The 13,636-nt window shown below is 28.8% G+C and overlaps 2 protein-coding genes and 1 long non-coding RNA gene across 3 annotated transcripts; 1 reads left to right on the top strand and 2 right to left on the bottom strand.

The window, feature by feature from the left end:
* Positions 1–2,108: 2,108 nt before the first annotated feature.
* LOC132928230 (signal recognition particle receptor subunit beta) lies at positions 2,109–3,525 on the bottom strand. The gene is made up of 5 exons (XM_060992761.1): positions 3,290–3,525; positions 3,028–3,194; positions 2,826–2,965; positions 2,632–2,763; positions 2,109–2,573 (listed from the first exon to the last, which is right to left on the bottom strand). Exons 1-5 carry the CDS (start codon positions 3,378–3,380, stop codon positions 2,378–2,380), a joined length of 726 nt encoding a protein of 241 aa, XP_060848744.1. The 5' UTR covers positions 3,381–3,525; the 3' UTR covers positions 2,109–2,377.
* A 2,059-nt stretch (positions 3,526–5,584) lies between these two features.
* LOC132928232 (uncharacterized) lies at positions 5,585–6,973 on the bottom strand. The gene is made up of 2 exons (XR_009662007.1): positions 6,842–6,973; positions 5,585–6,753 (listed from the first exon to the last, which is right to left on the bottom strand). It is a non-coding gene; the product is annotated as an uncharacterized LOC132928232 (long non-coding RNA).
* Positions 6,974–7,253: 280 nt separating this feature from the next.
* Positions 7,254–13,167, top strand: LOC132928229 (glucosamine-6-phosphate isomerase). The gene is made up of 7 exons (XM_060992760.1): positions 7,254–7,416; positions 9,544–9,672; positions 9,801–9,902; positions 10,111–10,293; positions 11,021–11,205; positions 12,275–12,448; positions 12,890–13,167. Exons 2-7 carry the CDS (start codon positions 9,549–9,551, stop codon positions 12,938–12,940), a joined length of 819 nt encoding a protein of 272 aa, XP_060848743.1. The 5' UTR covers positions 7,254–7,416; positions 9,544–9,548; the 3' UTR covers positions 12,941–13,167.
* The last annotated feature ends 469 nt before the right edge of the window (positions 13,168–13,636 follow it).

The following is a 13,636-nucleotide window of genomic DNA, read 5'->3' as shown; positions in this document are numbered from 1 at the left end:
TTCTTGGCGAGTTATGAGTATTTTAAATTTTTAAATATGAATGTTTTACATACTCATTACTCATTTTAAAAATCTGTCTATACCTATATATATATAAATGTGAAAATGGAAATCATCAAATTATCTTAAATTTTTTTTTAAATAAAAGGGTACGTCCCGGAACAAGTTTTAGACCTATTTTTGATTCTATAAGTTAATTAAAAATCGAGTTTTATATTAAAAATTATTATTTTAGTGAATAGTTGATGTAGTATAACAGTACAAAACTTTTTCGTTGTTTTTAGTTCACGCTATTAAAACTTTAGATATATGAGTTGTTGGTTTATGATCCAGAGACCAGAATAAAAAGGAAATCAAATTTAATTTAAAAAAGCTGAAATTCGGTTGTTAAATGGTCAAAAAAATACAAAGCTAGCCGGTACAGCTATATAAAGTTAATATTATGTTAAAAACGTCATCTATACATTAAATCAGGAAATCAAATATATTATTTATCCTCTAGCGTTACGCTAAATGTTAACATTAGGCAATCAAATTTACATGGATGCATTTTTTTATGCGTAACAAAGTGCATAGGGATAGCTAATACCTATGCCATAATATTGATTATATTATATTATGATTACATAATAATATAATACATAATGAATACATGATTTTATTTGAACTTTTTTTCGTGATCAATATCAAACATCTCATTAATAGGCACATATGGTAAAGAAATCTATGCATCATTTACCCTCTTCCCTCCTAAATGACGCAAATGTTTATGTATAGCCGTATACTGTATAGTATAGGTGTATATAAATATTAATAATATTATACTTTATATTGCAATTTTCACTTAAACTTCAAGTAATTACAATTTATGAAAGAAGAACAAGCATTATTTCATAACAATAAGCGAAAGGATGATATCTATAATAATCGGGTAATTGGTATTTTATTGCAAAATCTCATTGATTCCGATAAAAACTGTTTGAGAAGTTAGCAAATCACTTTTATGAAAGTTATAAACTTATTTTCATATAGACGGGTTCATCCGCTTTGAACGATCAAATACAAGCATACGCCATAAGTTACTATATTATTTATTTAAATTCTTCAAAAAACACCTATCATAAATTATTGTTTTTAATTGTGTTTTATTATAAGTAGGGAAAGGTGTCCAAAATGGCCACCCTAAAGTTAAATATAGTGTCACACTCTAGGATTTTATTTTTATGAAAACTTAAAAATTGTTTACTTAAATTAAGTTAATTAATTAATTTGTAATCAAAAACAATTTTAAACAAAAAGATAAAACAATGTTTTTATTTTTTTAAAGTTACAAAATTGTCCATATTGCCCACCACAAAAACCGTAGTGACAACTTTGTCTTTACATAATGTTTAATTTATAATTTAAAAAAATATTAATGCTAGAAAAATGTTGGTATATTAATAACTAAGAAAGATACAGTTTTTAAATTAGCTTAAACAAGCTATTGACATGTTTGGACACTACTCTTTTAAAGTTTTTTTTTTTTTTCTATCAATTTATTGTGTTTTATTAAACATAATAAAATATTATTATTGGGGCAATAATGAATTTTAGCTGTCGAAAATGTGTTATTTTATTTTATACCAATAGGTACTCATTAAACCATTTATAATTGCAACCTGATTGCTGCTTTTAACATGTGCTATACCAAACAGATAATACATTGAACATAAACAATAACTAAAAATTCTTAATTTGCCCATACCCTCAGTGCAATAGACTGCAATTTATCATCTATCAAGGTAAATATGTGTTCATGACTTAACATTTTAATTTTTACTCAACTAGTTATATTCAACTAAACATGCTATGCCCAGCAATGTAATAAATTCCAACATTGTTTGCAATATTCATAAAAATAGTACTGTTGTAATGCCACATGGCCATAGCCACAGATGTTGTACTCTACGGTATTGAGATTCATACATTTTATGCATAATTTTTATACGTCATTAATTACAAAATTGAAAGTTTAGAGTTAAATAATTACTCTAAATACAGACTAAAACAACCATAAAAGATTTATACAACTAAATTACAAATAAATACATATACTTGATCAAAAATAAAAAATAAAATACTGTATTATACATGAAGACAACTTACAACAAATAAAACATCAGAAATAATAATAGATTAGCCTATACAAGTAAGAAGTCTTTTTTTATCTCTTGAATTAACAATAAAAATAAAATTATAAGTATGTATAAAGATTATAGAAAAAAAAACAGTGTATATAACTAAAAAGTTATTTTAGCTTTTTAAGTTCAAAAACGGTTTTAAAAATGGAAAACATTAATATATAGTTGTAAGTTTGTAGCACAATATAATATCTTTACTGAATATTTTCTAACCAGTCTTTAATTGGTTCTAGAACTACGTCTGGGGATGAAGTAATTACTTCCGCAAACTCTACTGCCATCTGACAGTGCGAAAATTCAAAATTCTTCTTCTTTTTACCCAACAGGGTCTTATTCTTTTTGCCGTCGATGCTCTCCAACTGATTTGACTTTGTTAACCTCAATGTATCCCTAAAATACAATACATAATGAGCATGTAACTATGAATATAACAGTATTGAATACGTACAATTCTTTTTCGAGCAAGGTCTTGATCACTTCTGATCCCTTGGCCATCATTTTGTCTTGTTTATTACATAGTATTACAATTTTACTTTTGTTGGACTGAATTGTTGCATCAGTTAAAATTCTGTATAATAATCTGAAAAAATAATTATTATTAATGATTTCATACATATATTCCATATTACTTTTCATACTTACTCGGCCACATCACATATGTCAGTTTGAACAGTTTCTGAATCCACAACAAACATAACACCTTTACAGTTCATTTTGTAAGCATCCCAATACTTTGTGAATACTCTTTCATGTCCCGGAATGTCAACTATGCGTAACAAGTTCTAAAAAGAAATGCGTAAATAGTTTTGTTATTGGTGATATGATCAATCGACTGTTTACATACCTTCTTGCTTTTAAACTCGCCCATGTTTTCCACTTGGGACGTGAAAGATTGAATTGGCTTATTGTACAACAAGTATGAAAACAGGGCAGTCTTTCCCGAATCGCACAACCCCACAATCAGTACATCTCGGTTGGTCTTGCGACCTTTTTTCCATAAAACAAACAATACTGAAAAGAAAAAAAAAGCGATTATTATTAATTATCGAACGCTGATAGTTTGGACTTAAGCTCCAGTAGGATTTGTGTTGCAAATCAGAACTTACTGACAGTAAAGAGCACGACGATCAAAGCCAGCAGCAGCTCTTTGAAGAGATAATAATCTTTCCATGGAGCTTTGATCACGGTCAAAGACATGGTCGACGGACGCGGGGTAATGGGATAATTATTAATAAACGAACGCCAAACTTTAAATCAGTCGAGTAAAATGAATAAAAAACAATACAACTGTAGAACGAATTTTCATTATTTTCAACACATGAACGTAATCATTTTTCTATTATATCAGTACACTATCGCCTTATCAATATACACTACATATACGATATACACGTCACCGATACGTCTACTGTCTACTATCACAACTGACACAAATACTTGTATATAATTATAAGTATGGAATTACGGGTTGCAGTATTTACCTCGGACATTGAAAGTTACGACGTTCAACTACACCGATTTTGTATTATCATGCAGTTATATTATAAAAAATATAGTTAATCAATGGTTTTTGAAATATTTAATAAAATGTAGTTTACATTTTTATCAATATCGTTTTTTTATATCTTTAAGCTTTAAAATAACATTGTACGTTTTTGGTAAAATTTATGTTTTTTTAGTGTATTTTCACTTATAAAAACACAACGGTTTTTATAAGTAGAATTACATACAATGTATTCTGATCAAAGTTTTTAATACTAGAGACACTATAGTAGTATTTTTATTTTAGGTCATGAACTGTATTAACCAAAGGTTTCCTTTTCTTTATTTAAACTAAACAAGCCATATATCACCTTATTTTTTTGATAGCTGCTGTTTAATTATCTGTAAATAGTGTAACTAGTGTAAGTAATCTAAAATGTGACAAACGATTATACAGCACAAACATTTTTTTAAATTAATAAATTTGAATCATGTAAATTTATTATATGTATTTATAAAATATTTACAACTATTAATAATAAGATTATGTACCTACTTACTTTTTTTTAAATTCTTTGTTGTTTAATTATTATGATCAATTTTATTTAAACATAGTGTTTTATATAATATTTTATTTTTTATTGATATGAATTTTTTTTTCATTGTGTTTGAACCGACTGTCTGACCGAAATGTCCTTATAAGCTAGGTCGAACAGGTCGTCGACAGCGAAAAAGAGTTCAACTATTTACTGTCTTTCATATTGGAAACTTATTTGGATGGTATAAACTACGATGTTACTGAGAAAGTATTTTTTAGTCTGTATAAACTATTGATTTTAATAATCGCCAAATTGTATAACTATGTATTATATTCATTTGTGCGTTTGATTCACACTTTATTTTTATGTCAGGTGATTAGTGAATACAGTACTACGACCTTTAGTTTTCTTTTCTTTTTTTAATTTAAAGTGATATAAATTGGTTGGAAAAAAATCCAATACTGTGCTGACTATAAATTAAAACTGTTATAGGATTCTAAAAAATGACCACCAATTGGGTCTATTTGTTTTACGTAGCAAAATTAGAAAATATAAAAATATATTTTGAAATTTATATCTCACTTTTTATAATTAGTTAATTATCATAATCCAATAATCGTGTCAAGTTTAATTATGATTTATGGTCATTATAACATACATGTTCCACATAACACAAATAACTTTACTATCCTTATACCTAGTTTATATATCTATCCTTCATTCCTTCATATCCTTGGATGTTGTATTTACAATTCATAGCGTTTAATGCTTTAATGTATACGGTGTTTCAATTATTTTTTGAAACGTAATTTAATACGTATTTAGTATTCAATACATCGAGCATAAACGGCATGAGCTTATTGTTTATGTAACTCTATATATAAAAACGAATCTTATAGATAAATTTTATATATTAACGATTTTATCAGTCATCATTTCATTAATTAAGTACCTAATAACCTAATATAATTTAAGTATTAAATCCTTGAAAATATAAAAATAAGAAAACAAAAACTTTTTGTATAATCAGAGACCAGGGGCATTTTATTAACATTTTTTACATATAAAAAAACGTATCTAATTGATTCACGCAGAAAAATACATTTTAAATTTCAAAATAATTAAATGTATGGAAAAAAATCAGGTGGCTCAAAGTGGCGCAAAATTTAATACAAAAAATAATAAAATGTTTTAAGAAAAAAAATTTGCCAGTGGCTTTTAGAATGACGAACAAAAAAAAAAACAATGAATATTAAGTTTGTAGTCCAAAAAATAGTGAGTAGAAAAAAAGTTGCCAAAGTAGCTAATACAGAAGTTGCCAAAAGTGGCTTATTACAAAAAACAAAATATAGGTATATAAATCAGAAAAAGTTGCTTAAGTATAGCTTTAAGAAAAAATAACAAAAAACCAATAAAAAAAAACAAAGGTCAGGACGACACAATAAACGAGGAATGGGGAGGAGGATACGAGATGACGTTTTCGGTGCGAGATATTGCTATAGTTAATGGCCACTGGTCACTTCTACAACATTCTCGCGACTGGGTCCTGCAAGCGAACGACGATAGTGTCACCCGCTCGTTTACTAGTGAGCACGATGCGTCGACCATTACTAAAGGCTCGGCTCGGTTGGCTCGACCGTGCGGGAGCGACGGTTGACGGCGATTTTGGAGCTAGTGCGCGACAAAATTGAAGATGACGAATCTGGCGACAAGCGACGGCGACCAGAACACGGGAAGAGCTTATATAAGTCGTAGTTACTGAACCGGCGAGGCGGCGACCGTAACCGCGGTGAGAGTAGGTGAAAAAAGAGAATCAGCGGACTGCGCCACAACGCGCGCCGCAGTCCTGATACTCTCCGCAGTCCGCGAATCCTTCTGCAGGCAACTCGTTGGCTGCGTCCGTTGGAGTCACACGCGCAGCCAAACCCTGGAAAGTCGAATTTCCGCGTTTCTAACTCCTTTATAAACTCACCCCGCAAACTAAGTCACCGTCACCGTCGTTACGATTCGACATCATCGCCGTCGTCGTCTACTCGTCTAGTACTAAGTACTAATATTACTTAATAGTGTACGTATAATTATGATGCAAAATGACTGTATACGAGTCTTCTTCTTCTTCTTCTTGAAGTTTCTATCCGTTTCGGATGTTGGAAATCATATTGAATATTGCTTCTCTTTCTAACGATGAACGAAATAGTTCAATTGATGTTGTACTAAACCAGTCCCAGAGATTTTTTAGCCACGATATCTTTCGTCTACCAGGACTTCTCTTGCCTTCAATTTTTCCTTGAAGTATAAGTCGCAGCAATCCATATCTATCGTTATTTTTCATTATGTGACTCAGGTATTCTAATTTCCGTGTTGTTATAGTCTTTAGTAATTTTTTTTCCTTTTGCATTCGCATTGTAGTACGCATACGTCTGTCCAACAGATATTTAGGATACGATGGTACAGCCACATTTCCAATACCACAATTTTCTTACTCAACGTATACGAGTAGGTATAGATAAAAATATGATAACTGCGAACAACAACGATTAAACTAAATACTAAATAACAGAATACCAAAATAATAATTAATATAACTACAAATAACCATATAGCCGTATCTAATACCTATCTAATATTTATACAAACCGAAAATACGAAAACGAACTTATCGTCGCAACTTGCCAACAACGACACGCGCGGTTGTCCGGCTGCTGCTCGTCGTAACAGTTTATACAGAAGTTGCTGTTTTTGTAATGTGCAATAATATAACACAGTATTTATTCCGAATAGAGTGTACCGTATACATAGTACTATGAAATAACATTATCATTGTGATTTAATTTTTAATTACATTAGTTGACTATGATTATTACACTTGTTACACTGTCGTAATCAATGTCGCGATAGACCACACTTGCAAGTTGCAACGACAACAACAAAAACAATAATAATATTATAACGTCCACGCGCACGCCGTACGTACACGCAGTAATAATATATATAATATAATAATCAGTCGCGCATACGCGTATATTATGAACGGCACGCCCGAAGTGTGCTATACTATATTGTTGTGGTTTTCGCTCTCGTCGTGTTCCGTCGGCGCGCAATAACAATAATAAATAATAATACATTATTTATCGCGTTTCGTCCGGACCGGCGACTGTGTTGTTTGCGTCCGAGGCCAGTTCCACAAGACGTGCGAGTATAGTCCATCGGCGGTAAGTTTTTCCCGACAATATAACTTATATTGACTTAAGCATGTCAGCATGTGCATTCTGCTTCTGCATATTGTACTTACTATAATATAATGTTATATTAGTTATATTATACGTTATTTACTATTCAGCCAATGACACAAATAATATACAATTATTACTGTACATTGTGCGCTTATAACTATACCGCAGCTATATATATATATATGCTGTAGGTACCTATAAATTATAATGATTATTGAGTATTTGAATTTTACGGGATAAAGTATGTGACAACGTTTTTCTTGAATAGTTATTACATATACGTCTGGCGTTGTATCAGTTCATAATATACTATATGGTTAACCTTTTGTTATATAAATAATATGTGACGTATTGCAGCCGAACAGCTGAACTCGATTCAAGACGACTCAACTTGGGTTAGGTATAAATTACCAACTCTTAGCGTTTTTGTTGAATTTTATTGTGACGATTGACGGTTAGATTTTAATATTCAACGAATGCGGCGTATACGAATTTTACTTACCATCATAACACCAATTATACAAGTGTATATTATTATGTATAGGTAGATAAATGTCTAATAAAAGCGATCAGTATAACACAGTCGATAAAACTTTTCGATGTACCCACCTACTGTATGTCTATATGAGTATATTAACCTTTGTCGAGTGTTAATGTACGTTATGTAATATAATAGTGAAAGATAATAAAGATGCACGCTTGTTTAAACGCAATAGATAATGTAGCCAATGTAGGTACTTCATACAGTCATATAAAAAAAAATCGTATGGATTTGGGTATAATGTATAGTAGGTATATTATTAATAGGATTGCGTATTAGTGGTACCTACCTAACATATTTGAGATGACGGATTAGTGGACAATATATAATACCCATAATTACCCTGGCTAATTATAATATAATAAATAATAATATAGGTATTATCTATTAGTATTATAAATGTTATAATAATATCGATGTTTAAAAACTGTAAACGTTTCACTAGACACTAGTTACTACTTTTATTACGATACGATATTCGAAAGGAAAACAACCAATAATATTATATGCATTTTATAGGTATACTGCATTAAAAATTAAAATATATCATAACAAGTACCACCTATTTTGTTCATGTTATTATAAAAACAAGATAGCTCCTAAATATATCGCGTGTATAAAGGTCATTTTTATTATTATTGTATATTTATTATTACTAATATTATAGCTGTGAAATTAAAAAACATAATTAATTAATTAATATAGATTCTGAACAAAACGATGAAAACTTTTAGTGGTTTTATAATATTATGTTTTTTTTATGTATCTGGCGTCATATTTAGGAGTGGAAAAAATGCTTCAATCTTTGACTTTATACACACACGGTTTCTACTAGGGAATTAGATTTAGTTAGTACTTATGGAAAGGGGAATACAAAAAATCCCAGTATTTTTTAAAATAATTGGAAAGCATATAAAAATATTAATGTTTAGATCTAATTTTAAAAAGCTAAAAAATTGAATTGGTAAGTACCGACAAAGTTCCACATAAACGTTATAAACCGTTCTTATAAAAATTTTAAAATACAATGGTGACATTTTTTTTAAACATTATTTTAGTTCAACAATTTGAAAAAATAGATTATTGAAATGAAAAATTAATATCTTTCCTCTGTAACGTTTTTAGCTTAATAAAATTCAATAAATCTTAATCTTAGGAACTCGAAACATTTCACCGTTGTGCGTTTATTATTATTTTACATCTCTATAGGGTATAAACTATAAACCCCTCTATTTGCTGACATTTTCAAAATGTTTAGACTAATTTTAAGCTAAATGATACAATCATTTAGGTTAATTAATTTTACCGTTTATATACTGTTCGTCTGTTCTACTATATAGTTGCGCGTCAAGTGCCTATAGGCTATAAAATATAAGAAATTTCTGAGATGCTTTAGGTATGCTTGTACATAGTACTATATACCTAAGTCCTAGGAGTTAGGACCTAGCCACAATATGATATTGAATATGTCATATAATAATAGGTATATTAGCAATTATAGTTTTTATTTCTATATAAAAAAAAATACTTATCATATTATACTATTATAAGACTTTAATTTCTAGAGACGATGAGGTTGATTATAATGGATAATGCAAACAAAGTTTCGGAATGGGCTGCCAAATATGTGGCAAAGAGGATAAAACACTTCAACCCAGGACCCGACAGATATTTTGTTTTAGGTTTACCAACGGGTATGTCTTACCTTTATAGTGTTTCTATACTATAATATAAATATAATTAATTATTACGATACAATTTCGATTCTTTATAACGGTAATAGTATAAGTAACCAAAAATAAATACATATGTCTAAATGTAGGTGGAACGCCATTGGGTATGTACGAGTACTTAATCAAATATTATAAGGCCGGAGATATTTCGTTCAAGTATGTCAAGACTTTTAATATGGATGAATACGTGGGTGAGAAACTAGTAGCTACGATCTATAAATATTACAATTCATACAAAATATATAAATAAATATATTTTAATATAGACATTAAAATAATTTATTTAAACATAAAAAGTGGGATTGGATTTGGATTGGCTTTCTTAGTTTCCCTACTTCAATATTTGACTACCTAATTCCTATATTATAATGTTTGCAAGGACGTAATGTATATGTACAGGAATACCAAGAGATCATGTGGAGAGCTATCATTATTATATGATGACAAATTTTTTCACACACGTCGATATAGATCCAAATAACGCACATATCCTGGATGGCAACGCCGTAGACTTGCAGGCAGAGTGCATGAAATACGAACGGCTGATAGAAGAGGCTGGCGGGGTTCACTTATTTATTGGAGGTATTTATCCAAGTATATTAGAATTTAGAGTATACTACTATACTCAATAGTGGTTTGAACATGTGATAAATTAATTTTATCTATATAGCATAAAATATAGATCAGTGGTTTTCAACCATTTTCGACACGCGACCCACGTTTGCTTTGTAGTCTTGTAGATAAACAAAAACAAAACTAAAATTGCTTAATGCTTTGTAGTAGTAGTGTAGTACTAACTAATATTGTAATTTCACTGATTTGATATCCATTATATTATAGAATATAAATTATATAAACTTTATTTTCATTTATTTGACATTTATTTCATCTATTAAACTTAATTTTTTTTTTTTAAAAGAAGACTTATCATGACCCACTGGTTGAAAACTACTGGTATAGATAATATAATATCATTGTGGAATTATGTATATTATGATGCAATTGTACCTATAAATATATAAATACCTGTTACAAAGAATATAATTTTTGCATGAAATATGATTAGGCAAGTTTTATAAAATATTATTTATCCATCTCTAATTTCCACTAGAAGTCACCACCTATAAACTGTATTATAGTCGTGTAAAACATTGGCATGAGGTCTAAAAAAAAATAATGCCTTCATCACACCATATAATAATGCATGTATAACATATAATATTAATTTATTTTTCTAGTTCTTGATAATATTATCTATGATAAAATTGTTATTGTTTTATTCGGTTCGGATTTCGTACTTTTTGAAAAGGCATCGGTCCGGATGGTCATATAGCGTTCAACGAGCCCGGTTCGTCATTGGTATCTAAGACTCGAGTGAAAACTTTGGCCCGAGAGACATTGGAGGCAAATGCCAGATTTTTCGACAACGATATTGATAAAGTCCCCAAACGGGCATTGACGGTTGGCGTAGGAACGGTTATGAAAGCCGAAACGGTAGGTTTAACCTATCTTTAACTGTTACCCATAGATAAATATTTTTTTAATATATAATTATAGTTAATTTGCGTGTATAGACATCATCTTACAAACGTACGACATGGAAAATTTTACATACAAAATTAATAATCCACTTAACTGTTATTTTCCAAATTAAAGCGAATTGAATTATTATACAATTTAAAAGATAAGATTTAAGATTATTATTTAAATTCTAGCAGGACATCCAGAGGATTGTACCCATTGATATTTTAATTTTTAATTAAGTTTACTATAATAACTTGCTTCGTACTTAGTCTTAAAATATCAATAGAAGCCTCTAAAATGCCTTAGACAAATAATAATTTTACCTTTAAATTCTATAATCGGTAAATTCATTCTAATTTTAAAAATAACAAAGAAAAATGAAAATGTGAACGTTTGTAAGGCTTTAACAACACAATATGTGGGTTTGGCGTCTTCTTTTCTATAAATAAATTAAGATGATTATTCCTTTAGTTATGATGTTAAAAACTTTTGTATTAAATATTTTTCTTTATTTGAATATTTACATGATAAAATGTCTGTAACATTAATTTTAAAGCACCATGTTATTTAGCCGTATAGGCCAAATGTTAACTATCCTAAACAAAAAAACTTTTTTACCTGGAATTAAAAAATGGTTTTATCTCCCTTATTAACCCTTTACTCGACGATACAATTTGGAATGACTCATTAGTTCATTCCTAATATATATGGATTTTATGTGTATTTAGCCAAAATAGAAAAAAACTTTTAACTTTCAATTAAAAAATGTATCATACTGCAAAAACTGATCAAAAAACAGCGTGTTTATAACACCGATTTGGATTTTGAATATATACTTGTAATAATGTATCATATCATAATTATAAAATTGATATTGTTCAAACTTTCTTATTAATAAAAGTTTGTAAATGAGCTAACTATTAACAGACTTAGCCCGTAAGAGATTACCTATTTTTGTAAGAGTTAACCATTCTTCAATATATTCAATACATACATTACACATCTAGTCTAATTAATCAATATATTTTACTTACTACAGGTCATGATATTGATCACAGGATCACACAAGGCGTTCGCTTTACATAAAGCCATCGAGGAAGGAGTCAATCACATGTGGACCGTTTCGGCGTTTCAACAACATTCAAAAACAATTATATTATGTGATGAGGACGCTACATTAGAATTGAAAGTTAAGACTGTAAAATATTTTAAGGTAAGTTGATAAATGATTCTAAATGAAAAACGATTCTGAGCGGAGGTTTGTAAGCCAGTAATAAATAGTCCTATAGGCCCTATATGGACATAAGAATTTTCCCTGTACCATAACTGTAGGTGGCAAAAATATTGTCTAGGATTACACAACATTTTTATGAAATTTATCAAAAAATGTATAAGTAGGCTAGTAGGCAGTCTAAAAATCTGTTTATTACTTTATTTGATAAATAAAAATGTTCTTTCTAAACTTTTTGAATTGTTTGTGGCTCAATTTTTTTCATGGCACACCCCATACACCAAATTCCTGCGCAAGCTTATGATGCTCATTATAGTTTCACAAACATTTGAATTTAGTACTTAAGTAATTGAAGCACGCGATGTATATGTCATATTATATTAAAAATATTATTCTATTAAGAATATTGTTTTTAAATTACAGGCTTTAGGTGCCGTTCATGAAAAGCTCATTGAAGACAACTCAGATTCATAATTATTCACAGAATATTTTTTTTAATTCATAAAAAGTACACGAATGAATAGTTATCAATATAATTGTATATAATAAATTATAATATTAATTACTAAGAGAACTTGATTAAAATATTCATAATATTTATTATATCTAAATATCTAATACAATTTATACATATTTATTATAATAATAATCATAATTTAATATTTTTTTTTAATATATAATATAATAATATATTATAAGCAGATATGCGTTGATTTTATAATATGAAATTGTTAATTTCATGAGAAAATGTTATCTATGATAACCAGAAATAATAAAAGCATATATATGCTATAAACATTTACTGTCCTAGTATTTTTTAATAGGTTAGATTTTAAACTAACCTTAATCACAAATTTAAAACAAATTTCTATCTTTGATTGAACAAGAATTAATTTTGACAATATTATAATATTTTAAAATATGGTACGAGGGGAGGAAAATACTATGTTATAATATTATACTTTATCATTTCATTTTTATTCATACTTAAAAACTGTCATACAATTATTAATTAAGACCAAATTATTCAATTTTATCATAAATGCTTTTACTTTAATATCAGCCTAAGCTACTCATCACAGTATTACAAATTTAATATATTTTTTTTTTATTGGGTAAATAGATTTGTTATTATAATGTCATAGTCTTCTCCAAACAGATATTTAATAC

The sequence above is a fragment of the Rhopalosiphum padi genome, chromosome 4, assembly GCF_020882245.1.
Source record: "Rhopalosiphum padi isolate XX-2018 chromosome 4, ASM2088224v1, whole genome shotgun sequence".
NCBI classification, from domain to species: domain Eukaryota; kingdom Metazoa; phylum Arthropoda; class Insecta; order Hemiptera; family Aphididae; genus Rhopalosiphum; species Rhopalosiphum padi.
Note: the sequence above shows the minus strand (reverse complement) of the source record. Positions and strands in the feature narration are given on the sequence as shown.

Bases quoted from the DNA above. Each gene is read 5' to 3' on its own strand.
- LOC132928230 (XM_060992761.1), bottom strand. From the start codon at position 3,380: ATGTCTTTGACCGTGATCAAAGCTCCATGGAAAGATTATTATCTCTTC. The intron at 3,195-3,289 runs GTAAGTTCTGAT...TTTTCTTTTCAG, and splicing joins CGTCGTGCTCTTTACTGTCA to TATTGTTTGTTTTATGGAAA. The intron at 2,966-3,027 runs GTATGTAAACAG...ATTTCTTTTTAG, and splicing joins GCGAGTTTAAAAGCAAGAAG to AACTTGTTACGCATAGTTGA.
- LOC132928229 (XM_060992760.1), top strand. From the start codon at position 9,549: ATGAGGTTGATTATAATGGATAATGCAAACAAAGTTTCGGAATGGGCT. The intron at 11,206-12,274 runs GTAGGTTTAACC...TACTTACTACAG, and splicing joins CGGTTATGAAAGCCGAAACG to GTCATGATATTGATCACAGG. The intron at 12,449-12,889 runs GTAAGTTGATAA...TTTAAATTACAG, and splicing joins AGACTGTAAAATATTTTAAG to GCTTTAGGTGCCGTTCATGA.